Consider the following 26910-nt stretch of genomic DNA (forward strand, 5'->3'; position numbering starts at 1 on the left):
ACTAATATGGAACGAGGAGTTGCAACTTATGACAAAGGCTCGAGGCAAGAAAGGAAGTGAGGGGTGCACTAGCCAAGGCTATTTATACTAGTATCCACAAGGCATGGGTATATGAAGCGTGGATTCCCTTAGGAATCAGTGAATAACTGCGAGGATATCTTCACGTTAATTGACGGAACTCTATCTCTCAGTGTCTAGACAGACATCGGTGGACATCATGATAGCTGCGCTGCTGCACTACACGAGACTTGGCAATGTAACGTTCACATGGCTCATGAGACCGACTGCTTGCTGCTTGCTACTTTGAGCCTTGGCGCATGAGGTAATTTGATATCTAGTAGAAAGACAAGTTGCTGCACATATGTGACCAATGGGAGATGCAGCGAACCTGGCGATTCGGAGCCATTTCCATTTACTGTTCCAGCTCCTGGCAATTTCCAAGGTCTTATATAAGTGGCAACCAAAGTCCACCTCGAATGTATGAAGAGGAATAAGAAGAGAAGGATATGATAGAGAGGGGTGGTATACCCGCTGCTGCTGCCGACAAACATAAACGTGACTTGTGCAAACCAACTCAGGGCTGCCGCTTAGTAAGTTCACTAAGTTCAGTGAGACAGTCAGTTCAGTATTTATGCCTGGTTGCTATGGCGTCCACTGGATTACTCCGCACGATCGGCTCTGCAGAGTACGGGGCACCCGGAAATCAAGATGGCCACTCTACGAAAGAACGGTCTGCTCTCCTCGTGCGAGCCCTGTCGAAAGTCCAAACTCAGATGTGACCATCGATTCCCCACATGTGCGAGATGCGCTCGAACAAGCAAGTCGGACCAATGTATCTATCTTCGTTCGCCGACAAGAACTGCCAACTCCGGATCAGCGACGCTAACGCCCACGTCAACACCCCAGCCAATCCAGGATGCAGCTTCGGTATCAACCCGGGAAAGCCAGTCCACCCTCAAAAGGAGGCGATTGTCACAATCCGAATATCTCGGAATGACCAGTCACTTTGCCCTTTTCCAAGAAAGTACCGATAACTTGGCGATTTCACTTCCCCATGAGGTGCAGAGAGCCAATGTAAACACCCGGGACCCAATTCCCAACGCGATACCTATTGAAAGCGATGCGGTCCGCCGAGGCGCACACATCCTCCAACTTCTGAGAAACATTCCAGTTTATCAGAGAATCACAGAAGCTTCGATTAGAACCACGCAGGAAAGCGGTGTTCTAAGTAAGCCAGTTGTTGAGCTCACTTTCAAGTCCCTACAAGATTTCGCTTCACAACCATCCAGTGACTTCTCTGCGCTACTCACTCGTTCGCGACAAATCTTTGGCTTGTTCTCGTCTCCGATTCCAATTCACTCCTCAGTCAGTCTAAACGACTTCATGTCATCCATGTCTTGCAGGTGGGAGATCATCGGCCTGGCTTTCTCCTGCTTGGGGGTAGCCACTGCGCTGCCCGGTGATTGGGACTCAATAGTCGACGGCAAGCCAGTCGGTTCCAGGAAAGATCTAGGAGATTTAGCATTGTCAGCAACAGAAACATGTCTTTCGTTTTGTAATGAAGCCGGTGTGTTGAACGATGCCGTCAGTTGGCTCATTTCCCAACGCCTCTTCCTCGCCACTCTAGTCCACGGAGATCGAGGTCAGTAGCCTGTCTCCAGATCAATGGAATAATTAATCATCAATACCCTTCAGACTACCGGGCGTGGAGGGCGTTAGGAGACCTCTCAACAATTATTTTCACTCTCGGCCTCAACCAGCCTCCCAGCGATGAGAATGCGCCTTTTTGGCTTGTGGAAACACGAAAACGTGTGATGGGCAGTGCTTTTAGCTCGGACAAGCAAATGGCTACATTTCTAGGAAGGCCGCCGCGCATCAGCTGGCGCTTCTGTGACATCACGCCACCTCTTGATCTCAGTTTCGATGATATTATTGCAGAGCCCGAGGTCCGGGACAACGCGATCAGCAAGCTTGATGCCAATGGTTGGAATACTGAGAACAATGATACACAAGCAGTATGGCTGAGAGCTTACCTAATTATGGGCCCTGTGCGAGAAAGCATTTTAGAATTATCACTAAACCAGCAGGGCGAAAACCTTCCGGCAAAAATTGAGTAATGTTGCCTGCCATGGGGTGATGCTTTATCTGCTGACCTTACTCAGGGAGCTCTTGCAGCAGTCTCGTCAGGCCTGGTTAGGTCTCCCTTCATTCCTCCACCGACCGCAGGATTCTGCATCGTACGATCTAGACTTCAAACAGACCGTCTTTCTCCAGCTACATCTGGACTATCTCTACGATCAGTTTCTGCTTTATCGAATCCTTTCGAAACGTCAAAATACCTGGTCTCCAGATCTCGTCAAGGTCTCCCATGAGATTCTTAGCGAAGTGCTATTGCTTATTGAAAGTCGGGTTCGGTCCATGCGACTAACTCCTGAACTGTCTTGGGTGGTGCGCTCTTCTTATTCAATTCCCACGCACCACTTCTAATGTACGAATCAAGATATCTTTCTTTGGTCTCCCCTCAGCCGGTGTTCTTTCAATTGAACTTGTTCGCCGCGCTTCTCATCAGTCCATCGACCCGTCCGATCCTTCTTTAAGTTCGGCACAACCCTTTTCTCGTTCGGGAGTCATACAGGACCTGAGCATATTCGCATCTTATCTCCGAACAATTGTTCAATCCCACGAAGGGAACTACGGTATATGTCAGCAAGCCCGAGAGACGATTGGGCGTGTGTTGGACTTTATATTGTCTTCCGAAACCGCCCCACTGGCTCCTCTAAACATGACCAGTATCGTGCCGGATCCGCATTCCCCAAGTACCACTGACATGGCCAACATTTTGGACTACAACTATTATATTTCAAATCTCGACAATTGGCAATTTGAACTACAAGACATGCTCATGTTTTAATTGACCGGGAAGTCATTTGTGAGCAGATTTGTCCAAGTCACAGAAGTGGAGACTCCGTATCGGAGTCGGGGTCGGGGTCAAGAAGCCCAGATGGGATGGCAGCGATACTCACAAACACACGTCAGCCATTCTTCTTCCTCATTTTGCTACTTTACAGTCGCATTGGGCTCTAGCTACAAATGGAATAATAGTGAGTGTCGGGGTCGGGGTCATGCGGGTCACAATCATTATTCCATCGGGATGTCACGATTACTCATGCTATTTGTTTTGGTAGATATATATATTGTCTGAGATGATGAAATGGTAAGAACTTTTATATAAACCAACACTTGTTTCTCTAGATCTACTACATATTCATCATTTCACCTCATTTCCACTCGGGCAATTGGAAACCAAAGTTCAAGCCTTAAGACGTTCATCTCGAATTCGATTACTCCAAGGTCAAAGTCTGCCCAAATTCACCACCAAAACAAACCCAACAATCCAAAAATGGCGGCTTTGATGTCCCTTCAACGACCGTCCTCGGCTCCTCTCCCCCGCACTGATCTTCAAATTATGGCAGACGCGTGGAGGTATTTGAATCGTCAAATCCGGAAGCACCGTGCACGTCGACTTTCGAAGGCCGAGGCACAGCCAAAATGTTATGAGGGATCAATAATCAGCAAAGCAGATACTCTGGTCGGTTTGGAAGAGTCCAAGAGATGAAAAATTTGAGTCCATCTATAATTCGACATAGAAATGGGCGTATGGTTTGGTGCTTGGTTTCATTTGCTGGGATTGTCAGCTACATGGGAAACCGACGTGGGGACCAAGTGCTCGGTTTGTAATGGGGAATCATAACTGAATCCTAGACCGTGTGATTGTTGATTTCTTCAGCAAACATGAACACGTTGAAATCAGTTTCCAGATGGTTTTCTTTTCTTTTGTTTTCTTTCTTTTCATTTTCATTTTACGTGTATAGAAATGAAACCCCAACGTTAGTGACACATGCGATCTAACAAATACAAAATGGAAATCATTCATATAAGGGATATTTACTTCTTATCCAATCGCTAATTTTCAAGATTCGCGTGCTGTAAAAATCAAGTCTGAGGCAATCTCTCCTTAATAATTGGCCGTAACCCATTCAATCGTGCAGGCTTGGTTAGGAATGCATCCATACCCGACCCGATGGCATCGCGTTCCGTTTCAGCTTGGGCGACACCAGTCAACGCAAGGATCAGGGTGCGTCTCTTGTTCTCCAGTGTTTTTTCGAACTCGCGGATGCGTCGGGTCGATTCAATGCCATCCATGATGGGCATTGAAATATCTGCAGCAAGTTAGACCACCGTCAAAAGATTTGAAATTGTTGAAACTCACCCATGAGAATGATTTCGATGTTTTGTGCATTTTGCTTGAAGATGTCGAGGGCTTCTTGCCCATTGTGTGCGATGGCATAACTGTATCCCAGCTTCTTCATGAATGCTACCAGGATTTTGAGATTGATCTCGTTATCATCCGCGAGAAGAATAGTCCTCGGAGAAATGACTTGTGAGTGGACGGCCATGTAATCTTCCGGTTGAATGTCCAAATCTAGACCCGCAGGGACAGACAAAGCCGGTGTCACAATAGGTTCAGTAGGCGACTCTGTGGGCATCTGCAGTGGCCCCGGTGGTCGAACAGGACCCGCGCTGAGTATCGGAATCGAATCTCTCTGCGATTGCCCATTCGATTGGCTTTCAAGCTCTTCGGGCTTTGGAGCTGTTGATCCTCGTCGTTTTGCGGCTAATGAGTCTCGACGTAGCTGCTGGCGCTGAAGACAACTTTCCAATGTTTTTGCCAATTTGTACGGTCCACATGGCTGGCTGATAAACTCAAAGACGCCTGGTTCCCTTTGATCCTGGGATGCCAAGGTATGCGCAATCCTTGGAGATAAGCATATGATGATGACAGGCGGGGGCAATCGTTTAGTCGAGCGAGGGCGCATAAGCATGCTCTCGTGTATTCCTGTTGTCGAAGACTGATGAAGGGAAACGTAAAAGTCACAATGGCTGAGTTGCATTTTCGATGGTTCAATTAACTCAACTCTCATTTGGAACCAGTCTTGGCACAGCTTGTGTATGGATGATAGCAAGGCCGCATCCCCATCGGAAGACGTGTGAAGCAAGATACCCATGGTTTTCTGCTTCACGAGACTCCTTGTGGACCAAGGGAGTGAGGCATCATGTAGGCTGCCGAGGGAAATTCGCTCAAGAATATGATCAAGGATGACTGTTGTTACAACCTCTGTCCCGACGCCTTTCTGGGAGCTAATTTCAATTTCACCGCCAAGCGATGATACGATCCGATTCACAATGTTGATTCCCAGACCATTGCCAGGCGATAGTTTGTCTTCTTTGGAAAAGGCAGTAAATAACTCGTTTCGCAAGAATTCTTCTTTCATACCGCATCCAGTGTCCTTGATACAGAGGGTGACCTTTGACTGCGTAGGTTGGCCGATTGCGTTGAATTTCACTGGAATGGCCTTCAGAGAAACATAAATGAAGCCCTCGTCGGTGAACTTCAAGGCATTACCGAAGAAATTTGTCAAAATTACATGCCATGCCCCAGGGCGGGTTGCAAACTTGAGGTTTTGAGCACATTCAATATCAAGGATGACTTTAACTCCTCCCTTGAAGTCGAAAGGATTCGAGGCATGGGCCGTCCAGAGCGGGGTAGTTGGAGTCTTGAAAAATGAATACCCTGCAAAGACCGTTTCGATTGCATCCTCCACAGCAGCATCCAGCTGAACGACAGAATCCTTATCAACCTTTCCGATCTGTGAAGGTTGCGTAGCACCAACGTTGGAGGCATCTTGAACTTCAAATTTGGAAGGCCTTGGACGAACGTCGTTGATGCTGGCATACTCGAGAAGTTGGTCTATGGAGCCAAGTAGTGTATAGGCACAGGATGAGATTGTATGCACCAACCCACGTTGTAGAACATCAATGACGGTATCGTTCAAAATATCCACCGTGCCAAAAATACCATGAAGAGGCGATCGAAGTTCATGGCTGATTCCGGCCAGCAAATCTGACTTCGCCCGCTCTGTCAACAAAGCACCGAGTCGATGAACTTCGGCCATGACACTATGCCCAATCGCAAATAAGAAGGCTAGCTCATCTTGGGAGGTTAGAACACGATGAGGGGCTCTCGTCCATGTCAGACAGCCTGAGTACCACCGCCCTTTATGTGAATCCCACAGCGGCGAGAAAGCAATACTTCGGGCACGAGGAGCAAGCTGCAAAAGCGTCACAGCATCCTGACGTAGGTAGGCTCTCCGAGTTTTCTTGAACTTTTTGCCACCACTGTACGAGGAGCCACCTTCACTGGTATCATCGGATGAAAGGGTTCCATCTTCGCTAAAATTAAAGATTTTACCCCGAGGGTATCGACGGGAAAGCTGCCCAAGGAAGTTCTCGGATATGGCGACTTTTTTATCAAACATATACTCCTTGCTGACGCTAGAAACATCCGAGGTGGCGAATCCGAGCATCTTGCATGGATTTACCGTGGACATTCCGCAATGATTAGGTTGCGGGTCGCTGGATATATCCCGCTCGGGGGGAAACCCACAGCGTTTGGCTTCCTCCTCGCTTGAAGAGTTACTTTCCATACAGCTTGCGCCACTCTCGGAGTCGAAATTGGAAGCATTTACCAAAGCGTCCGGAGAGCCAAAATTGGCGTCGAAGAAAACAACAGCCTCGACCTCAATACTTTCACGAACAATGTTGGCTGCACGGGAAAATGTTTCTTTCACCTTGGAGGAATAGCTGTCCCTCGGGGGTTTCTTGAGAGTATCTCTGTGGTTCGGTGCCGTGGTCCTATGAGATGCACGTCTATTCCGGGGCCGAGCGTGGAAATAGTCTCTTGTACCTGTATCTAAACCGGCCAATGGCCGCTCCTGATGTGCTTGTGTTGGGGCTTTCCCGGTCTGGTTGGTGTTGAAGTTCTGTGGGCGGAACTCTCCAAAGGCTTGACCATCGTGATACTTGGCGTTCGGGGCTGCATACTCGGAAATCTGCTTCTGTTGTTGCTCTTGATTGACATGGCCCTCCAATTCGTTATCCTCGCCTGGAGAAGGAGTCAGAAAGGTCTCGTTCGCATTGATCCAGGAATTGCGCAAAGAGCCTTTGCCCTCCAGGAAACTCCCCAACCCGACTATCATGCGCTCGCCTCGGCGATGTTCATGTCGAGATCGAGTGGCGTCCAAGTGATCCATCACCGTGTGGGCAATATCGACCAGGAACTTCGACGTGTTGGCATCCAATGGGTCATGTGGTTTGTCATCCAAAACTGTATAAGCACCAATCACGATTCCTTTGGGGCTAATAATCGGGCTACAGGCCATGAATCGTATATGAGGGTTATTCTTCACATCCAAATGGTCCTTGAACTCTTCGTGTTGGGTCATGTCGAGCACAACGAGCGGTTGAGGTTTATTTTCGATGACTTGCGAGTGATTCAACAAGGACTTGCAGAGACTACGCTCGTAAGACATTGTACAGCATCCGACCCACAATCCCTGACGGGCATTATGGCTGCCATCATCCTGAAGATTCAAAGTCTGGGTAGCCTCGGCGAGCACGACCTGTTCATTCCGACCGAATAATGAAATCAACGTTCGTTTAGCATTCAGGCGTAGCGTACCCAGCTGAGCGAAGGAGGTCAGAGCGGGGTCCCATGAAGATCGAGCGGCAAAGGAGGTGGATCGGATGTCTCGATCGATGTGAGGTAGAGGGTGGGCTTGTAGATGATGAGGAGGGATGTATCTATACACCAGTCGGGTCAGCGACGACCATATCAGAACCCTGGAGGTATTGACCTAAAAAGCTCTCGTTCCCTGAACGTCCCATAGCTACTTGGTTGCTGACGTGCGCGAGCTCTCGGATGCGCCATTTTTGCAAAGTCCTAAATCCCACGAATGGGCTAGGACTGTAAATGACATCTGGTAGGCGTGTATCGACCCAGGGCCACTTCAGAATTATGAATCAAAAAATGGAACGATCGGGGGGGGGGGGGGGGGGTGATCAAGAAGCCCAAAGGTGGAGCGGAGCATTCCCGATTTGGGGAAATTCGAGCCACGGGACCTTGATTGGTGGAGCGATCAATAGGCTCGATAAGTGGTTCCGCCACGATAACACATTTTTCTAGCGTTTTTCTTCGCTTTTTCTCCCGTTGACCCTCTTTCCTCCCCCAGTTTCCCTCCATTATACTACGTTCCTTTGTCGCTAACGATCTGTCTTTTCCCTCGTTAATTTCCAAATCTGTCAACATGGGTAACGTAAGACAACTCCCACCCCGCCTGAGCGGATACCGCAAGCCCCTCATACGCTCCACCTGTCAGATGCCGGATACTGATGATCTACTTCCAGGGTGCCAAGGCCAACATGAAGCGCGAGCGCAACGCGAAAGCGGGAAAGGCTGCTCCCAAGTCTCAAAACAAGACTGTACGTTGGCACCACTACCAGGCTGGGTTATATCCTCTACGTTCTACATCTCACTAACCTTCGATGACTCCAGAACGAGAAAGCCATGAGCATTCAATGCCAGACCTGCAAGCAGACCTTCCTTCAGACCACCAAGGCGCCTGCGTGCGTGATCCCGATCCCCTTTTGCTTCGTGTTGGGGTCCGATACTAACCCGATCACCTGGATAGTCTCCTCGAGCATGCCGCCAACAAGCACAGTAAGGGTCTAGCTGACTGCTTCCCCGGTGTCACCGCATAGGGAACCAACTTGGAAACCCTCACAATTTCATTCATTTATGGTGTTACGCAATTGGCATGGTCGAAGAAGTTTTGAAGGACATGAACATACACACCGAGTCTGGCTTAGGGGAGCATTTCGGTGTCGACAACTGCGCAGGCGCAGTAGGCGTAGCGAGGTCGTTGGGGGTATAAACATGGGTCGTGGCCTGTGATGAATTTTACGCAACTAATACATATGATCCTATCCAGCCAGGTCCTTTGCTCACTATTCATCTACAGTATTTTTATATCAAATACCCACTATGCGTTGTATTGACTGGATGACTTGGATCGTCTTGATTCTTGGTAATCAGTTAAATTTCAAGTGATAAGAGTTTGAACATTCATCATTGTGAATGAATCCAAGGCACAAAGATGGATTCATAATACGTATATTCAGGCTCGAAAAGTCAGACTTGTACGAGGCTAACACTGCAAGGGCGTTCTTGTCCATCAAGCTGTATGCGCAATATTCGAATCAAGATAACTCAATTCCATATAATTCTCACTTTAACTTTTTCTACTCCGCTTCTGCGGCTCTTTTGTTTATGTGGGGCTCGGTGTATATGCCTGATCCATGGGACTGGTGCAAATCCATCCAGACCTGCCCAATGTCGATTATTCTCGATCTCAGCACTGGTTGAAAGCTACTTGAGAGTCATTGAATCCTCAGTATATTTATAGAATTCAGGAATGTTTTCTACGACGTGGCTCATCGCCCCATGATCGCCCTCCTTCCAAGGTTTTGGCCCCAATCCCCTCCTATTCACCCGCTGTGGAGATTATCATTTACCAATCAATCCAGCAGTCTGTACAGCACGTCCCTCAGCCTTGTTCAGTAATCTACAAGGGTTAAAACCTATAAATATGTTCTCTCCTCCCGAGGTTGACCTACACTCGAGGGAATCTCAGCCTCGCTAAGATACCACACATCAATCAAACTAGGGAAAGCTCAACACAATGCATATTCCCATGGATACCAAGCCACCCTACACTCCTCCAGCTCCCCCTCCAGTTGCCCCTCTGTATACACCTCAGACAACATACTCGCCCCAACCGGCCCCTCAGTACATGCCTGGGCAACCACAATGGCCCCCACGACCACAGGAAACACCCCAACCTTCCTACACACCTCAGTCAAACCCCTACAGCTATAACAGCCTCCGCCAAAGTGCACTTCTCCTCTCAGCCGTCCGAAATGGCAAAAAAGAGGAAGCAATCCGCCTCATTAATGAAGGCGCAGACCCAAATTACCGCGACCACTCTTGGGGCCGCTCGCCCATATCCCAAGCAGCGGAATACGGCCGTCCCCAAGTCCTGCAGCTCCTCCTACAGCACGGCGTGAGCCCAAACTCTCTAGATATTGCAGGTACAGAGCCAAATCAGGATAATACTGGCCGTACACCCCTGACGTGGGGAGCTATTCGCGGACGAAAAGAGATATGTCGGATCCTACTAGATGCAGGTGCCGATCCCATGATTGCAGAGAAAGACGGACGAAACGCATTGTCATGGGCTGCCGAGCACGGACGTGGAGATGTGGTGAAGCTCTTCCTTGAACGAGGCGTGCCGGTTGATGTAGCGGATAGGTTCCGGGGACAGACGCCTCTCTCGTGGGCGGCTATGGAGGGCCATACCTTTGTGGTTGTGTTGCTTCTTGAGCATGGGGCGAATCCCAATTATGTGGATAAGAGTAGCCGGCATGCGTTGTCTTGGGCTGCGCAACATGGGAACGATACTATTGTGCAGATTCTGCTGAGGCAGAAGGGGCTACAGGTTGACTTGCGGGGAGCTGCGGGGAAAACGGCTCTTGCGTGGGCTGCGAGTCAGGGGAATAGGAAGGTTGTCAACATGTTACTTGAGAATGGTGCGGATATCAATCTACCAGATAATCAGGGACGGACGCCTTTCTCGTGGGCCGCAGAGAAGGGCTTTAGGAGTATCATGGATATTTTGCTTGAGAAGGGAGCTATAGTTGGTCAGATGAGGGTTTAGGATACGGATTCCAAGATTCGTGCATTGGATTAGGTTAGGCTAGTGATGTTCAAGCATTTCATGTAATCTAAATGTGCAGAAACATTGAGACTGCGGCAACCAAAATCCATAACAATCACCTGGAAATAGTATTGTTCAATATAGGCATGCTGTGGAAAATACTATGACGGATAAGGTTGACATTACATGGCTAGAACAGTTAGGCCATGCAGCCCGGAACCCATGGGTGATGATTGGGAGCAGGTACTATTGTAGCTGTAAGTCACGACGGGTCGTTGGCTTTTGCCGAGGTTTGCTGTATAGCTTGGCCAATAGGACTGAAATATCTTCCAAGATTTCAGCCAAGAGTAGTATTAACCGTGAACGTCTAGACTCCTCCAAAGTTCCATCTAGGGACCCAGGGTAGGTAGAGCAAAATGAAGAGCTGAAAGCCAGGAATCAATTGGGTTAACTGACTAACCATTCAACAGGCTTAACTCCATATAAAACAAATACATATTTTGTGCGAATGCATAGCATCCACTCACTACTGAGAAACACATCGTAAGAAACCGAGACGAATTGAGATGCCAAATGGGCGAAAAATGCAGGAGCTCGATTGATATTTTGACGAGCTGGATGATAATGAGAAATATGGGTCCGGAGATGACCGTGGAAAAATGATGTGCTAGAAAACAAAATGAAAGAACAGCCCAGTGCCCACGCTCCCAATACTCAATGACAATGATTCGAATGCATGCGGAAATGACAGAAGATGGGAAAGAAATCGACCAGTAACGGGGACCGCCGCGCCCGATGCAGGCAAAGGGCAACACTCATTAGATCAACGCCCCAGGCAGGACTCGCAGGAAAAAACAGCCCAAGCATTGGCACGAGGAAAATCACCAAGATTCGAAACGAACCGCACCGTTTTGATGAACATGTGCCCTCTAAAGCCGAGAGCAGCAAGAAAGAAAAGAGACCGGAACGAGAGTCGGCATTAATGGCCGCGGCGTAGGAGACGAGGACCCGAGGTATCATAAGACCAGAGGAATCTTGACTCTGTCGAGCTTCGCCGTATCACGGAAGGAAATTAAACGAAATGAAAAAAAAAACAAAAAAAAACAAAGAAACAACCCCCAGTCGCCGAAGTTTATGCATATCTATGGACAAGGACGCAGACCTAGCCAAGGGGTAGGCTACACAATGAATTCCTGGCCACTTTCAGATAAAGTGTGTGTAGATCTTGGAGTTTTCGTGAACCTCCATCTCCTGTGTGATCATTAGCATGTGAATATAAGTAGCAAAGGAACATCGACCTACCATTTTGAAGTTATTGATCTCCTCCCGAATTTGCTGAGCTAGGAGAGGAGTCAGGCGATTACAAGTCGCGATTTCTCCGCGACGATCGTACTCGCCACTTGGCCAGGTCTCGTGAAACTGAATGCGAGGGCTGAACACGATATTCCGACCGCTAACCGACTGAGGAGTCATGGGAGCGCTTTTGGTGTCGCTACTTGTGTACCGACCCCCACCAGAAAGGAAATAGTCCTCACCGGCAATTGTTACCTGCTCCGTCGGGCGGGGGCTTGGTCGAGATGACTCGTCTGGCGTAGGCGGGGCACTGGAATGGGGCGAGTCACTGCTGTTCAATGCATTGGCGGGCGAGGAGACACCATAGTCGGAATGGGTTTTCTTTAGAATACCCTTTCGAACCGCCGCCAAAACTTCTGCCCGCTCTCGGTCGCCCCCGACGATGCTCTTTCGAGACTGAGAGGAATCGGAGACGACTCTTTCCCTTTCGCGAATAGAAGCGGACCTGCGAACTTCGGAACCAGCAGGCTCCACCTTGGGGAAGACGGTGCCGCCCTTGGGCATTTCCATCGGGTCGGGGTTGACTACAATCTCACGCTCCGCCTCCACATTCACGACGGAGATCTGGGGTAGGGACATCGGCTCGGCAGCCCCTTCGACCGAGTTGATACTGGCGACGGACTTTGGTCGGAAGAGACCCACTAAAGATCGAGTGGACTTCTTCATACCTTTGCCCATTTTGCGGAGCATCATGGAGGCTGATGAAGCGGTCGAGGAAATTGAAAGCGCATCTGTTGACCCAGAAAAGAAACCTCCTTGATGGGTATAGATGCTTTCACCCAGTCCCATAGCTTCTTGCTGCTCGGCAATTGCAGCTTGTTCGTCACCCAATTCCTCTCGCAGGGCCTCTCGGCGCGCCTTCTCCGCAGCGATTGCTTCACGCTTAGTCTGTGAAGATGCCTTGAGAAGCTCGGATGCACTACCGAAAGAGAAAGCACGTCTCAGGCGAGACTTGCCAGGACGCTTGGGGTCATTCTTAATCTCTGCCAGGCGCTTTGCCGCCGGGGAGTCCGTTGGTGGAGACGAAGCGGCAGGTGGAGCTTTGGAACTGGACTCGGTCGGTGGAGATTTGGCCGATGTCGAAGCTGGTTGGGATAGCGGGGAGGGCTTGCTCACTCGCTTCTCTTCCGGCTTAGCAGTGGAGCTGGAATCCGCCGCAGCCCCCTCTCGTGTCTAGTTCAACATGTTAGTTAATTGCTCAAGGTGGTTTCAGGAGCGGTAGTTGGGGACCTACCGATGAAACAGAAGACTGCGCCGAGTGCGAGCTGCCTTTCTGTGAATGGGCCGACTGTGGTCGTGGTTGGTTCGTATCAAAAGCGATAAAGTCATAAGGACCTGTCTGTGGCGAGGATGGTATCGGTAGTTGTAGTTGGAGGTTCGGGTACGAGCCTGGATCCATAGTTCCCATACTTCTCCGGCGGTATCGCTTTGCAGGTTCTAGCTGTGGACGTTCCGCATGGGACGAATCATCCACACTTGAGTAGCGGTTATGCCCGTTGGATCGTAGGACCGGTCTGGGGGCAGAGGCTGTGTTTACCTGGTCATCAGATGCCGAAGCTGACGTAGATACCGGTGTGGGCGCGGGCGCTGGAGATTGAGAGCGTTGATTCGAACGACGGTAACGATTTGGAGAGGGCTTGACGGAGCCGCTGGGAGAGGAGATGGTCATGACAGAGGGAGGGGGGAGGTTGGCGGTGGATAAAGGACGAAGAGGCTGGTCCGCTCTCGGTTGGCGCGAGGGGATGACACTGTCGTCCTTGGAGACATAGGAGTTGAATGAAGAGTTGGAAGAAGTCGATACAGAACCAGCTGCAGGATTGGCGACTCGGGAGGTGGCCCCGGGCTGAGCCATATGGGATGGCCCGTGAATGGTAGGGGCAGAGAAGGTGCGGTGCTCAGGGCGGAGATGAGGGGACCAAGACTGGCGGTGTTGTTGAGCATTGGGGGCATGAGTCGGGTTTGGAGGAAAAGCGTAGGGAGCCACAACCGGGTGACCTGCTCGATAGCTGCCCGAATTGCCGGCATTGAAACCACTCCACGACATGTTCTGAAACCGGGCAGGATGCTGGTTGGAGGACGAACCAAAGGTGCCCGAGGATGAGGAAGGACGCGTCTGAAGCACAGGAGCCGTGCCAGTCTGTTGCGGGATAGTTTGAACCAACGCAGCCATGTTGTTTCTCTCGGCCAGGGCGTTGAAATGTTGCAAACACGAGTGTCCGGGTCGATCGGGATCTCGACAAGGCAACTCGTGGATCGGATTGATCCAAAGGGAAATGGTGAGATGGACTTCGTGTCAGGACGGAAGATGAACAAAACGGAGTGCTACCCGGGGGATGTCAGTCTGGGCCCATTCAGGAGCATGTTGTGTATTTTTGGTATATTTGCCCCCTGTTCCCATGAAAAGGCTTCCGCACGATGGTATTGAATAAAAAATCGAGGAGAATTGGAAAGGGGGATAGAAGGGAAAATCGTTGTTTTGGCGGTTTTTTTTCAATGGGTGTTGGGGGTGGATCGATGAGCAACGCGTCAGCCAGGGGGGACCATACCTGTTCTAAGTAACGTGGACATAAACTATAGTTGTACAACGATTAAGAGAGGGAAGTGCAGCAAAAGGAAAGACGCTGAATGCCAACAGAATGCAGCAACTCGAAACCAGGCGAGTTTAAAGAAAAACGAAAGGTAGTCTGAAGGCTCCCGGAGTTGGGGATTCTAGGACATGTACAAGAAGGGAAAGGAGATGAAAAGAAAACGAAACCCCAAAAGAAAAAGAAAAGAAACACCAGGACCTGCTAGAATGGCACCTTGTCAAGAGGACAAAGAATGTGCCGTTCGCCTGGAGGATGAAGGTTGAGAAAGTTGAAGGGGAGGATGAAGGGGAAGGGGGGGAGTTGAGAGCGGAGAAAGATTAGGGAGAGAGGAAAATAGGAGGGGCTTTTTTTTCACTATGGAACAATCTACCTTTTCTCGTTCCTTTTTCCTTTTTTTATTTTCTGTTTTACAAATCAACTTAAAAAGGTGGAAAGGATAATATACGAACAATTCGAATCTGATCATAATTATGAATAATTAATCCCGACATAATCATGTCAAGATGGTTCTATCTCCTTTTTAAGGGGGAGGAGGGATCCGGAACCAATGGGCTTGAGCATTGGCCCCCTAACTCCATAGAGCATTTTAGCTTTGCATGTCAGAGAACATGAGATAATGCGACATGGTACCTTGCGGATAGAAATCCGACGATTTGTGCCTGAGATCTATACGTCCAGGGCTACACTGGATGTTTATTTACAAATTCCCTAATCTCTCGAGAATAAAAATCCCAAAAAAGGTCCAAGTGTCGCTTGTGCTCTAAGTGCAACGCTATCCCTCGAACGGGGGGGTTGGTTCCCCAGCGAATCCACACGCGCTCGGCGAGACATTGCGTTCCGTGTACCACCGCACGTGCGGGAGATTCCATATAATCTGATTAACCGAATCGTCGTTATCGTCGAAATCTCACCAAAAAGAAAATCAACAAAACAAAACTTGAGTACACTCCCTCTCTCTGGGAATGCTTCCCTCAGACAGCTCAGTGGATACCCGCAAACTCGGGGGTTTTCCTGCGAGCTGGTTCCATGGATCCTCCCGGTGGGTTGTCACAGCCTGCAACTTTCCCCCACGCACCCGGTAAAACTGGGAATGAGAAATAGGACGGGAGGAAAGCAGTTTCAGGACTGATCATCTCTCTTCGATCTGGTGACAATGCATTGCGGATGAGGCTGAAGTCACTTGTCCATTGTGCGAGGGGGTCATAACGTGGCGGTTCGTAGGAACTTGGGGACGTGTTTGTTTTCTACTGTAGCTGTTATCTATACGCGTGAGAGAACTAGCGCACCATGACGTTGTCTCAAGTAGGGCGTTCGGATGCAGGTCTCATGCAAGACTCATATAGATATAGTAGAAGATACCGAATTAAGGATCACATACAGGGGGCATCAATGTAACCCTTATCTCAGGAAGCTTCGAAGCGAGATCACGGATGTACCCAAACCTTGGAACTTGCTATCCTTATCTCAATCACCCCCTCTTTGTATTTTGTCGTCTCCACACACAAACCACGTTGATCCGCATTCCAAAGCACTTTTCTTCCCGCGTGATCGACATTGCCCCAAAATCCCATGCACCAACCCTGAACCGCACAGGAAATCCGGCTTCCCTGCCGCGCAAAAGAACGCAGGCCCACGGGGCTCATCAATCCTTCATCCTGACTGGCTCATCCTTAAACATTCCCCCTCCGCTGCTCTAATTTAGCTGCATTAGCTCCTACTCCATCTGAACTGGCACCGCTCTAATAGCCCGGGACCGTGTACTTCAGTATCTGTCCAGGGGAATTCGAGAGGGGGCGCCTACTGCGTGAATCATGAAATCAATGGCGCCTTCGCGAGAACGAGCTACGGTGGTCCTGCAGCTAGTGGCTCACGTCTTGCACGCCAACCCGACCAATGATTGGTCTTCCAATGAGGTAAGTGAAGGCGATGGCGTTCCAATTGATTCAGCCTGTCAGCTGGGTTGAATCAGCTTTCCGCTCCGTAAGTGACCTAGCATTATCCAGCCAGCCATAACGAACTAATGTCATTGCCTCCGTCCTCTTGTGGCTAGCAAGAATTGCAAGGCAAATGGCTCTCACGATCGCTTTGTTTAACCTCCGTCGCAACCGCGGAATTGATAACGTTCAAAAGATCCTCATTTCCTAGTTTATCAATGAAACAAAAGTACCTCCAAATTTCTTGACAGAACGTGAGCCTAGCCGACTTACATCCGGGGGAGCACAAATGTGGAGGTCAAGGATGATCATGGCGCCGTTGTGCGCCTCAAGCTCCGGTCGCGGGACCTAGGACCTTGCACTATGTCCGTGTCGCAACTCCACCCTGATTAATTTCCATCGAACCCTCTGATTTGATCGGCAAGGGCCATTTGTTTCCAACATCTTGAATCTGAATCCTCAAATTTTCACTGTGGATATCCCGGCACATGAACGGTTTGAAGCTCTTGATGAAGGATGTTCGGATCCTTGTTGATCTCCGCTTGGTCCAATGGGAGCCTTCACAAGAGAAAACATACCCCTGGAAAGGATGCCCCTGATCTACAGCGTGTTTCATTGCATAGATCTCCTACAAAGGGGAAACTAGATCAGCAAAAAGCCATTGTCCATTCTAAATTTCCTTTGCCTTTTTCAATTCCTTGATTTCTCGTAAATCGATAACCAGCTCATTTCAACTCAGGCTCATTCGGCCGGCTACAAGTTTGATATCATACGACCGATATTCTTTGACCCACCTATTCAGCCCTCACACGCGACGTACTCCACCTTGAGGTACCGTAAAGACAGGCAGCAATTCCTCCGTGAACTAAAGATGGCACACAGTATGACACCAATAAGTACCCATGTGGTTCTTTCCGTGTCCTCCGTGTAGGTAGAGTGAGCTACATACCAGTCTCGAGTTGATCCGAAGGAATTCCCACTCCTGTCCCACCTTGTCAAATAGACAAGAGTTCTGCGGCTTGAATGTATAGATCTTCAGGATCCGGCAAATATGAAACAAAGACGCACGATACATCATTGACTTGGATCAGACTAGGAACATGGACATCGCAACCTTGGAACAAAATGTATGATGCCAACACAAGTGGCACAACAGGAACCAGATAGCCAAAATCCTCAGGTCAAAACTCGACGTGTCCAGTGAAATCAGCTGACAAAATACATTTCAACCTCCCCGACCAGGGTTAGCCATCAATCTAGATCAGTCACCGGAACACACCCAAGCAATAACCAGAAAAGCAGAACTACGTACTACGAGAGTCTGATTCACTTGTTTAACCTCCCCATACAAGAATTTGATCCGAGCTACCGGAAACCAGCACGTACCTAGCCCAATCACAGTTTCAAGTCCCTCGATAAAGATCCGTACTTCCCCCAAATCCGGCAGTCACATGGTACATCGAATGTCAAGTCTCACGACAGCTCGATTACATTGCAGACAGGTAACACTAGATACGCTTCTACGTACACAACACGCGCACGTTCGACGAGGACTGAATCTGGGCTAGTTGGGAATCTTGTAGACTGCAGGATCTGGGGGTGATTTGTGCGCTCATCGGCTGCATCCTGCTTAGGAGGGAATTTCAATTGTGACTATGGGGCTGCAGGGCTGAGGTCATTTTTTGATGCTTGACGGATTACCGCGTTCTCCGTAGTTGCCTCCAGAGCGGTACGGGGGATTGGCCTCAACTTGATGCTAGGTACTTCGTTTGGTCATTGGTACTTTTAGGGACATAATTTCTATCTCGTCAAGACATGGCGGTATAAGGAACAGAATGGCGTTGGTCAGATTATGCAGAATATCAGAACTCATCTCCGTCGTCGAAGTCCTCCATATCCCCGTCCTCATCTATACCTTCGAATACCATGAACTTCTCGTTCTTCGCATCGGCCTCGTCCTCAACAACATTGCCATCCTGGACCTCACAATCCTTGAGTTGCGCTTCGCGGCCAATCTTCGCTCGCTTTCCAATTACACAGCCGGTGAGAACAGCACGAGGGCCAACCACCGCGCCATCCATGAGAAGACAGCGGGTCAATCGGGCACCTGTCGAGATGTGACAATTGGCTCCAATCACTGACTCCTTGATGACACACTTCTCCTCCACTGTGACATTTTCTGCAAGTAGACAGTCGCTCTTCGTAACAGTAGATCGTTGAGCCACACCGTCCGGGTGCGCAATCTTCTGGTTGTGGGCAAAATGCGATGCCTGACGACCGGCCTCCTCGATGGATTCCAGCTTAGCTAGACGAAGGGATGTAGACAAGAGGATAGAAGTGCTGTCAACCCGACGGACAAAGGGAGCTGATCCTCGTTGCACATAAGCAAGGATGGGCGGCACTTCAGTGGGCTTTGAAGACTCAGGGGAGACCTTAACACGGGATGCAAACATAGGAGCTTGGGAGTCATCGAAGTTTGAGCCGATCTTGGTGGTACTCATGCTTTGAAGATCAATTTCGTCCTCCAAAGATTCGCCATCTTGGCTTCCACTTTCATCCTCGGTATGGGTCTCTTGCTGGAAGATCTCCTTCATTCCAAGCTTATCCGCAAGTCCTTTCTGCCACCCAGCCTTAGCCCAATAACCCAAGAGATCCTCGCTGATTGATTCCAGCTTTTCTTGGCGAGCGAAATCCTTCACCCAGTACGGAAAAATGTAGAGATGAGCATCACGGTAGGTGGTGAGCATCTTCACCTGCGGATGCTGCTCAACAAGGGAATGGCGAATGAGGAAGCCTTTGTCCTGCTCCATTTTCTCCTTGAGGGTGTCCATCGGCATCGCGAGCACTAATTTTGACAAATTAGACCGCACAGCTTCCGGCCCATCCACCAAGTGCGATAGAGCGGGTCGTTCATTTTTATCCTGATCCAAAGGGGCAACGGCCACAAAATCTGTAGATTCACCCTTGACACTCTCCTCTCGGCCCTGTGTCTGATAGAAAACACTGAGACCACCTCGTCGGCCTCCCCTCTCTCCACCCGGACCAGATGAGACTGGGCCGTGGGCGTTCTTACCCTCTGTCAATGTGCTGCCACCGAGAGCACCCTGAGACACCATCCATGCCTCAATCAGCGATTCACCAGGGATGTCGCAAACCAGATCGCAGGGCAGAAGAACAAAATCAGTTTTGATACAGGCCTGGACTTCGGGTAGGCGGAGAAGCTCAGCTGTGCCCATTGTCATATCAAGCCCTTTTGGGGCGATCACGCGGGGAGACGGGAGGGCTGTGAGGTGCGGGTTTTGTTGCAAAGCGGCTTGGATTGGAGCGAGAGAGGAGGGAGGTGTGATCAATGTGATATCTAGAGCCAATTAAAACAGAGCTCCAAAAACATTGTAAAAAGATAATCTAAGTATCATGACATACCTGTGATTCCTGCCCGCAGCGCGTAGGTCATGGGGAAGTAGAGCATAACTCTGTTCCCTACCGGGATAAGACATTTTGGATACTCCTCAGGATTGGTAGTAAATGTGTTCAGCGAAGCACCAGGGCCACATAAAATGAGAGCCTGAAACCCACTTGGGGGCACAGGGATAGAGTGTGGCATCTTAAGTAAGTCCATATAACCCCCGCGGGGCAGGCAAATGAAGTCGGAGGGGTTGTTGAGCTGATGAGGAGGAAAGTTGCTCAACAAGGATGAGCCAGCTCAAGAAAGGGTCAGTGTATTTTGCTCCAAGCTCCTCAGATTGGCCACGTCTATGCACTGTGCTGCCAAAGCTATAGGGCTGTGTTGCGATTGTATGACTCGCCCGCTTTGACTGCTTTTTTCCGAATCAAACATGATCACGTGCCGATAGCAATTGATGAGTCAGCCTCGACCCGCCTCCAGATTTAATCGGGTCAAACAGTGCAAACAGAGCATAAACACCGCGGTTACTAGATTCACCAGCCACATGTTTCCGTGCCCCGAGGGTCGAGGTCCCTCCCCCATCTCTCTTCCTTTTCCTCCTATCTTCTTCACCAGCCTCCCCATCTCTCCTGCATGAGTGAAATGTGAATTGTGGGCCTCGCGACACCGATTGTCTCTCTAAATGCGCCTTCTCTAAACAACGACTCCCGCGATCGCAATGTCTTTCCCTCAGGATGGCCGAGGCCGTCGCGGCGGAGCTGGCGCCGGTTTCAGCTCAACAGGCCGACGAACCGCTCTGGGCTACTACATTCCCTTGGCTTTGACTGTTGGAGTTGCCGCCGTGAGCATTGCTGCCTGGGTCTGGAGTGAACGACATGAGGATGACGATGATCACCCTGACGACGCAGAAGGCCACCACGCCCCACCACCCCCTGGTGCTATTGGGGGTGATTTCCCTCCACCTGCATACGGCACAGGAAGCTATGCAAGAGACATAGGAACAGATGCCGCACCTGGTGATGCTCAATACGACCCCAGCTTGATGGCTCGCATGCAGGGCGCATTGCGCCGAACTCCCAGCCCCCAGCAGATCTTCGATGGCGCAAGTCGCAAAGTTGTCGCAGGCGTAACTGCCGCAGGTCAGTTTGTTGGCGGTGCACTCACATCTATACGTGAAGAAAACCGTGGTGACTTTGAAGACCACACGCGATGGTCCGAAGAGGCCCAGTCCCGAGCTAAAGAGAGAGACGACCCAAATACCTCGGTGCCCACAATGAGTGGCGCGCTACCTGGCAGAGCGCCTGGTCAACATTCATTCGACAAAAAGAAGAAGACGGTTGTGATTGTTGTATCTTCTCTCACTCCCTCTGACTCTGATGACTTTGCCTCGGAGCACGCCGTAAGAGACTCACCCTGGACATGATCGAATGTTTAATTTACTAACCCATGCGCACCCAGTCAATTCTGTCTCATCTCCCTGAACACGTGGACCATGACACCTGTCGAATCTTTGTTCTGATCTATGCCCCGAGCTTGAAGCATGCCATTGGCCAGGGCAACTCGTCACGCGCAGCACAATCAATTGCCTCATCTTACTCTAATATTGCCACGGAGGAAGCTGCATCCTCTGGTGAACTGGTCGGTGGTGACTTGGCCCGAGTAGATCCTCACCAGGAGGATGACCTCGAGGGCCAGACATCCTTCTTCAGAACCCTGTACACTCAGGCCCAGGCACTCGTCGAAAAGGAAACCATGATCATGCCCTTCAGTACATCTACTGGCTATGTTCATCTCGTCCGTCACCTGTCCCCAGATCTTGTCTATGTACAGGAATCATTGACCGGAGAGAAGGGCGATGCGGCTCAGCACATCTCTGGCTGGGTCCGACAAGTCATTGTTGTGGTTGGTGACGAGGGCGGCCGTGGTGGTTTAATCGATAGCGATGACGAGTCTGCCCTTGCTGACAAAGGAGAGAAATGGTGGCAAAAAGAAGGCACCACTGGCATTGGTAAGCGAATTGACGTGGTCGATGTTCTTCGCGTTGGTGATGACTGGCGACGCCGAGTGCGTGGCCTGGACTAAGCGAGGCCTAATGCCCTGTCGCCGTCCCATGATGTTGATGTTGATATTCGTTCCTTTGTCTATATTCGCTTTGACTCACTACCCCCTGATGATTGTGCTTTCGATTCCCCTGGTCCATTTTTTACTTCCTTGCGAGCTTTGTTATAATTCATACTGGCAGAAACATTGATCTGCCCTGATCAGGACGACTGAGACGGTGTCAATAAACTACGTTGGTCATTATCATAATGCAATTACTTTGCTCTCACTGGGGAAACAGACATGTAGAATTCAATCCAAGCAAGTCAGTAGCAGCAAATGGTGCTGTCTAAGGCACCGAGTTCCTGTGCTACTAAGCCAAAACAAAAGCCGCACTAGTCCTAAAGCGCACGTCACATGATATCGTCACGTCTCGCCCGCGGCTTGGCATCATCACCTCCTCTGCACTACTTCCGCCCTCAGAGCCTCCTCGGACACTTTCCCCTCCCAGCGACATCATTCGATGGCCGCCTCCGCTCTCTAAGTCTAGCCCTCAGGGACTGTCGGTAATATTCTTATTCCAACTTCGCCGTGTTGGTAACCAGAGCCGACCGACCGATCCCCACATGTCTCGCGCGCATCGGTAATCCCATTCTTTCTCAATCACCGGCTTCATTCCCCAACGTCGATTGGGTTTCCCGATAATTCACTTTTTCCGCTTCATTCACTGTGGTCGCGCTCAATAGAGCCACCATTATGGCCACTGCCATCTCCAAACCAGCCTCCCATACCCCGAAAATGAAGCGACCGCCCCCGCCTTTCTCTCAACCTGGGGTTAATGGGGTCAAGCCTCAACCACCTTCGTCTTCTCCACCCACCACCAACAAACGCCTTCCCGGTAATACACCTATGGGCTCAAGTCCCAATCTCATCAATAGACCAGCCAATATGCCAAATTCTTCAAAGGGCCCCCTGAACCGGGGTCGAGCCCTTCCGTCGCAAAAACCTGGGGAACAGTCGCGCATGGGTCGGCCGGTAACAAGGACAGCTGCAAGCGTGAATGAGAACCGGGCTTCTAAAAGGTTCCCCGAGCCATATGGTAAGGCCCGGCCTAAGTTTCATCATCCAATGGCTTTACAGGGTTTATGAATACTGACCATCACCTCGATTGCCCTTCAGTGAAAACAACGCCGTACATTCTCAAAAAATACCGCAAATGTCCCCCATCCCTTATCGTGCATCTCCACCCTACACATTTCCGATTTGAACAGCAAGATGGAAGTTTCCCTTACAATTCTGAGATGAAGATCATTATTGAGCATATTCGCGCCGGGACCATCCCACACGATTTGATTGAAGAGCTTCTCCGTGCCAATGTGCGGTTCTATGAAGGCAAGTCTCCGCTAATAAATGGCTTGAAGAGCCCTTATTGATTATGTTCTTTAGGTTGCCTCATTGTTCGAGTGATTGACCACAAGTCTGTGTCGGCGCAAACTAGAAAGACTTCTACGACTACAACCACCGAGAATAACACCCCATTCTCCTTACATAACTACAACGAGCATATCACACCCTCGGCTTATGTTCCGTATCCGAAACAGAACCAGCTCACCGATATGCAAAATTCAAAAACGACCGAAACCCCAGTCGCTGACAAAGGCCAGCCAGACAAAGAGCTCAGCGGCGAAAATGCCAACGCCGAAGGACAGGGAAACGACTCAGGAAACAAGACAGCTGCATCCAAACCTCGAGTATTCACTACCGTCCTCCACCCTACTGCTCGTGCATTGCAGGCGGAATTGACTCTGCTTGTAACAACACCGGATCCCAAGGCTTTGAAAGTATCCAATGCTGGCCAATTGTCACGTACTCAGTCCTCATCAGTCGTGCCCCAATCACCAGCAACTGCAGGCCCTCAGACCGATCGTGGTCACCCAGCGAAGAGACAAAAAACCCTCATTGAGCCCCAAGATCTTCCCGAATGCGAGGCACTTATTGTGAAGGCATTGGCACCTCCACTTTATCTGGAGCCAGTTAAGAACTTTGAGGGAGCCCAAAAGTTGCTTAAATTTATGGAAAGCCCGCTTCACAGCGACCCTCCACCGTCACCTAAGCGTCGCAAGAGGACCGTTGCCGAACTTGCCGCAGATGAGGCTCTGGCAGCCGAAGAGGAGAGATTCATGCTCATCATGGACGAGCGCCTCGAGCCCACAGCATCTGGGGCTGCAGGTGGCTCAAAGGCCGTGGCGGTTGATGACACAGTTGGCGTGTCAGCATTTGAACCCCGCTTCTCTCGCTTCAAGACTCTGGAGACCATCCGCATGCAGCTCGAGGAGAAATCCAAGCATGAATATGAGCTGAAGATGAAGTCGGATCTAGCCAAGAGGCAACAGCAAGAGCAGGAGAGGGATCGACGCCGAGCCATGGAGCAGCGGCAGGCTGAGGAGCACGCGAAAGATGAAGCACGCAGACAGCAAATTGCAGCACAGCAGGCACAAGCACAGATTGCCGCTCAGCAGAACCGGCATGCCTTGGCCCAGGCCAATGGTGTCACTCAAGGGCAGCAGTCCTCTCCCGTCGTACGCAATCAAACTCCACACAGTACTTCATCACCATTAGTTGGTAACATTATGACAACACAGGCCGTTCCGATGACCATCAGTGCATCTCAACAGTCTGGAAGTCCACCGCGGCCCCCGTCTTCCCTGCAGCACACGCACCCGAACATGATGGGCCATCCAATGGTGCCATCCAGAAGTCAGCAGGGACAAAGTCGACATGGAACTCCCCAGATGACACAGGGAACGCCATCGATGTCACAGGCCACCCCAATCATGCGCAACGTTACCCCAACCCAGCGGATGGGTCATGGCAGTCCAAACCACTCAACAATAGCACAGACTCCGATAATGGGCCAGAATATTTCTGGCACTCCACAAATGAATGGAATGGGCCTCAATCCTCAAGGTCTGACTCCACAACAACAAATGATGATCCAGCAACGACAGCAGCAGCTTCTTGCTCAGCAACAAGCGCAGGGGCACATGGGATCAAATCAATTCACACCGCAACAGATTGCTCAAATGCAGGCCAGTGCTCATGCACAGCAGAATATCCAGTCGCACCAACAGCAGCAGCAAATGTTGCAAGCCCAGAAGCAACAGCAGCAGCAGCAACAACAACAACAGCAGCAGCAGCAGCAGCAGCAGCAGCAGCAACAGCAACAACAGCAACAGCAGCAACAGCAGCAGCAGCAAAACCATCAGAACATGCAGGGCATTTCGCAGCAGAATCACCAAGCGTACCAAGCACAGCTCATGCGGGCTCAATTCCAGCAAATGCAAATGGTCAAGCAGCAGGGTGGAATACCCCAAGGCCAACAGGGCCATGGCAGCCCACAACAAGGAATGGCACAGGGTATGACATCCCAGCAACAGCAGCAGCAGCAGCAGCAACAGTTGATGCTAGCTGCCGCCCAAGCCAATGGTGGACAGATGCCAAACATGCAGAGCAATATGGCGGCACGATACAGTCGCCTTTGTCAGCAGCGGCTTTTTCACTTGCGCAATGAAATGTCCCAGCGATACATGCAACAATACGGACCTCCGACGCAGTATCCGCCTCAGATCGCGCAGCAGTATGGTGCTGGGTTGGAAAAGAATGCCAAGGCATGGGTCCAGGACCTCATGCGGCGAGAGCGTGAAGCTGCTCAGCAGCAACGCGCCACACAGCAGGCTGCGGCTATGCAGGCTCAACAAATGCAGCAGCAAAACATGATGCACAATGGGATGGGCAATTGATCCCAGTGCAACGGCCGATTTTGAGATCAGGGCAAATGTCAAGTTCTCTCCTGGCCGAGTTGAAATATCTATGAAATCTAGGGCAGATTGTCCCCTCAAAATTATCGCGCATTAATCTCGATGCCCCCAATTTCTGCATTACGTTGCGTTTCCGGGATCTCATTTTCATTTTCTTTTATTCTTTTCTTCTCAGGAGAATGTACAGGTCCAGGCACCGCGGATATCAAGAGGTCGGCGTTTGCAATATTTCTGCCATGGACTTCTCACCGATCTTTTCGTCTTCAACGATTTCTATTTTTTTTTTTTTTTTTGTTTTCTCATATTCTGCCTTGTCAGTGTACTATGGATACGGATTTATTTATCTATTTTTCGGCGGGAGCGGACGATCCAGATTCGATACCATTTTGTATAGGAGTTTATATCTATGGGGCTGGGTTCTGGGTGGGAATGGAAATAGTGGAATTTGATCAAAATCACGCTATCCTTTAAGTTCATCTACGTGCACTTGTAAAAGTCCATGGTTGAGCAACTTTGCCATGTTAGTGTGTCTATTGGGTGTTTTGCTTCCACCTCGCAACGAGAATCTTGAGTCCGAAGGAAAGTCCTCGACTCCATATCCGACGTGAGGCCGCAATTCTGCTGTGGTATGGATCTTCCATTGCGGATCATCGGGGTTAGGCCAGCACCTAGCTTAACCCACTGTTAGCACCCCGCGACAGATCGCTCTTGTATTCACAAATTCCTACGAGGGAGTCCGTGGTGCACTGGTCACATCGAAGAGTAAGAGAAGGTTGCTGTCTGTGAAATGAACAATCAGAACCTTACAGAGCATGTAGGCAAAATATCGAGCTGAGACATGCTCACATTGGAAACCATATGGTGAATGGAGTCCTACCTGCAAAAGAGTCAATTCGACATGGCTGATGACCCATGACATAGATCAGCTCCCGTATGCGCAAGCATAAGCTTGGGGCTCTCTACAGATATGCGCGTCATTTGAAAAAAGCGAGGTCCTTCCAGGTATAGAGTAGCGTTGAACCTGAGTGAAAGATATGGTCTCCGTGCTAATGCCAGATTGCAGACCATAGGATAACTTCCTCATGGCAAGCTGAAGGC

At 50.0% G+C, this 26910-nt stretch overlaps 10 protein-coding genes across 10 annotated transcripts; 7 read left to right on the forward strand and 3 right to left on the reverse strand.

Moving 5' to 3' along the window:
* Positions 1-993: 993 nt before the first annotated feature.
* On the forward strand, positions 994-2911 carry N7484_002594 (fungal specific transcription factor domain-containing protein; the record flags this gene model as incomplete). Its single annotated transcript, XM_057113014.1, has 4 exons — positions 994-1642; positions 1696-2113; positions 2163-2448; positions 2501-2911. The coding sequence occupies 4 exons, from the start codon at positions 994-996 to the stop codon at positions 2909-2911; spliced, it is 1764 nt and encodes a 587-aa protein (XP_056973154.1).
* A 489-nt stretch (positions 2912-3400) lies between these two features.
* Positions 3401-3616, forward strand: N7484_002595 (uncharacterized protein; the record flags this gene model as incomplete). The annotated part of the gene is made up of 1 exon (XM_057113015.1): positions 3401-3616. The coding sequence occupies one exon, from the start codon at positions 3401-3403 to the stop codon at positions 3614-3616; it is 216 nt and encodes a 71-aa protein (XP_056973155.1).
* A 377-nt stretch (positions 3617-3993) lies between these two features.
* N7484_002596 (uncharacterized protein) lies at positions 3994-7828 on the reverse strand (the record flags this gene model as incomplete). The annotated part of the gene is made up of 3 exons (XM_057113016.1): positions 3994-4220; positions 4271-7701; positions 7755-7828. The coding sequence occupies 3 exons, from the start codon at positions 7826-7828 to the stop codon at positions 3994-3996; spliced, it is 3732 nt and encodes a 1243-aa protein (XP_056973156.1).
* Positions 7829-8204: 376 nt separating this feature from the next.
* N7484_002597 (uncharacterized protein) lies at positions 8205-8658 on the forward strand (the record flags this gene model as incomplete). The annotated part of the gene is made up of 4 exons (XM_057113017.1): positions 8205-8213; positions 8305-8379; positions 8453-8523; positions 8589-8658. 4 exons carry the CDS (start codon positions 8205-8207, stop codon positions 8656-8658), a joined length of 225 nt encoding a protein of 74 aa, XP_056973157.1.
* Positions 8659-9638: 980 nt separating this feature from the next.
* N7484_002598 (ankyrin repeat domain-containing protein) lies at positions 9639-10673 on the forward strand (the record flags this gene model as incomplete). The annotated part of the gene is made up of 1 exon (XM_057113018.1): positions 9639-10673. One exon carries the CDS (start codon positions 9639-9641, stop codon positions 10671-10673), a length of 1035 nt encoding a protein of 344 aa, XP_056973158.1.
* Positions 10674-11876: 1203 nt separating this feature from the next.
* On the reverse strand, positions 11877-14196 carry N7484_002599 (uncharacterized protein; the record flags this gene model as incomplete). Its single annotated transcript, XM_057113019.1, has 3 exons — positions 11877-11924; positions 11976-13199; positions 13261-14196. The coding sequence occupies 3 exons, from the start codon at positions 14194-14196 to the stop codon at positions 11877-11879; spliced, it is 2208 nt and encodes a 735-aa protein (XP_056973159.1).
* Positions 14197-16434: 2238 nt separating this feature from the next.
* N7484_002600 (uncharacterized protein) lies at positions 16435-16941 on the forward strand (the record flags this gene model as incomplete). Its single annotated transcript, XM_057113020.1, has 3 exons — positions 16435-16527; positions 16562-16594; positions 16813-16941. The coding sequence occupies 3 exons, from the start codon at positions 16435-16437 to the stop codon at positions 16939-16941; spliced, it is 255 nt and encodes an 84-aa protein (XP_056973160.1).
* A 1469-nt stretch (positions 16942-18410) lies between these two features.
* On the reverse strand, positions 18411-20152 carry N7484_002601 (translation initiation factor eIF2B subunit gamma; the record flags this gene model as incomplete). The annotated part of the gene is made up of 2 exons (XM_057113021.1): positions 18411-19906; positions 19972-20152. 2 exons carry the CDS (start codon positions 20150-20152, stop codon positions 18411-18413), a joined length of 1677 nt encoding a protein of 558 aa, XP_056973161.1.
* A 520-nt stretch (positions 20153-20672) lies between these two features.
* Positions 20673-22036, forward strand: N7484_002602 (uncharacterized protein; the record flags this gene model as incomplete). The annotated part of the gene is made up of 2 exons (XM_057113022.1): positions 20673-21353; positions 21413-22036. The coding sequence occupies 2 exons, from the start codon at positions 20673-20675 to the stop codon at positions 22034-22036; spliced, it is 1305 nt and encodes a 434-aa protein (XP_056973162.1).
* Positions 22037-22750: 714 nt separating this feature from the next.
* N7484_002603 (uncharacterized protein) lies at positions 22751-25794 on the forward strand (the record flags this gene model as incomplete). The annotated part of the gene is made up of 3 exons (XM_057113023.1): positions 22751-23093; positions 23174-23386; positions 23441-25794. The coding sequence occupies 3 exons, from the start codon at positions 22751-22753 to the stop codon at positions 25792-25794; spliced, it is 2910 nt and encodes a 969-aa protein (XP_056973163.1).
* Positions 25795-26910: the final 1116 nt, after the last annotated feature.

This window comes from Penicillium longicatenatum, assembly GCF_028827895.1.
Source record: "Penicillium longicatenatum strain IBT 33135 chromosome Unknown contig_2_segment0_segment0, whole genome shotgun sequence".
Lineage (NCBI taxonomy): Eukaryota > Fungi > Ascomycota > Eurotiomycetes > Eurotiales > Aspergillaceae > Penicillium > Penicillium longicatenatum.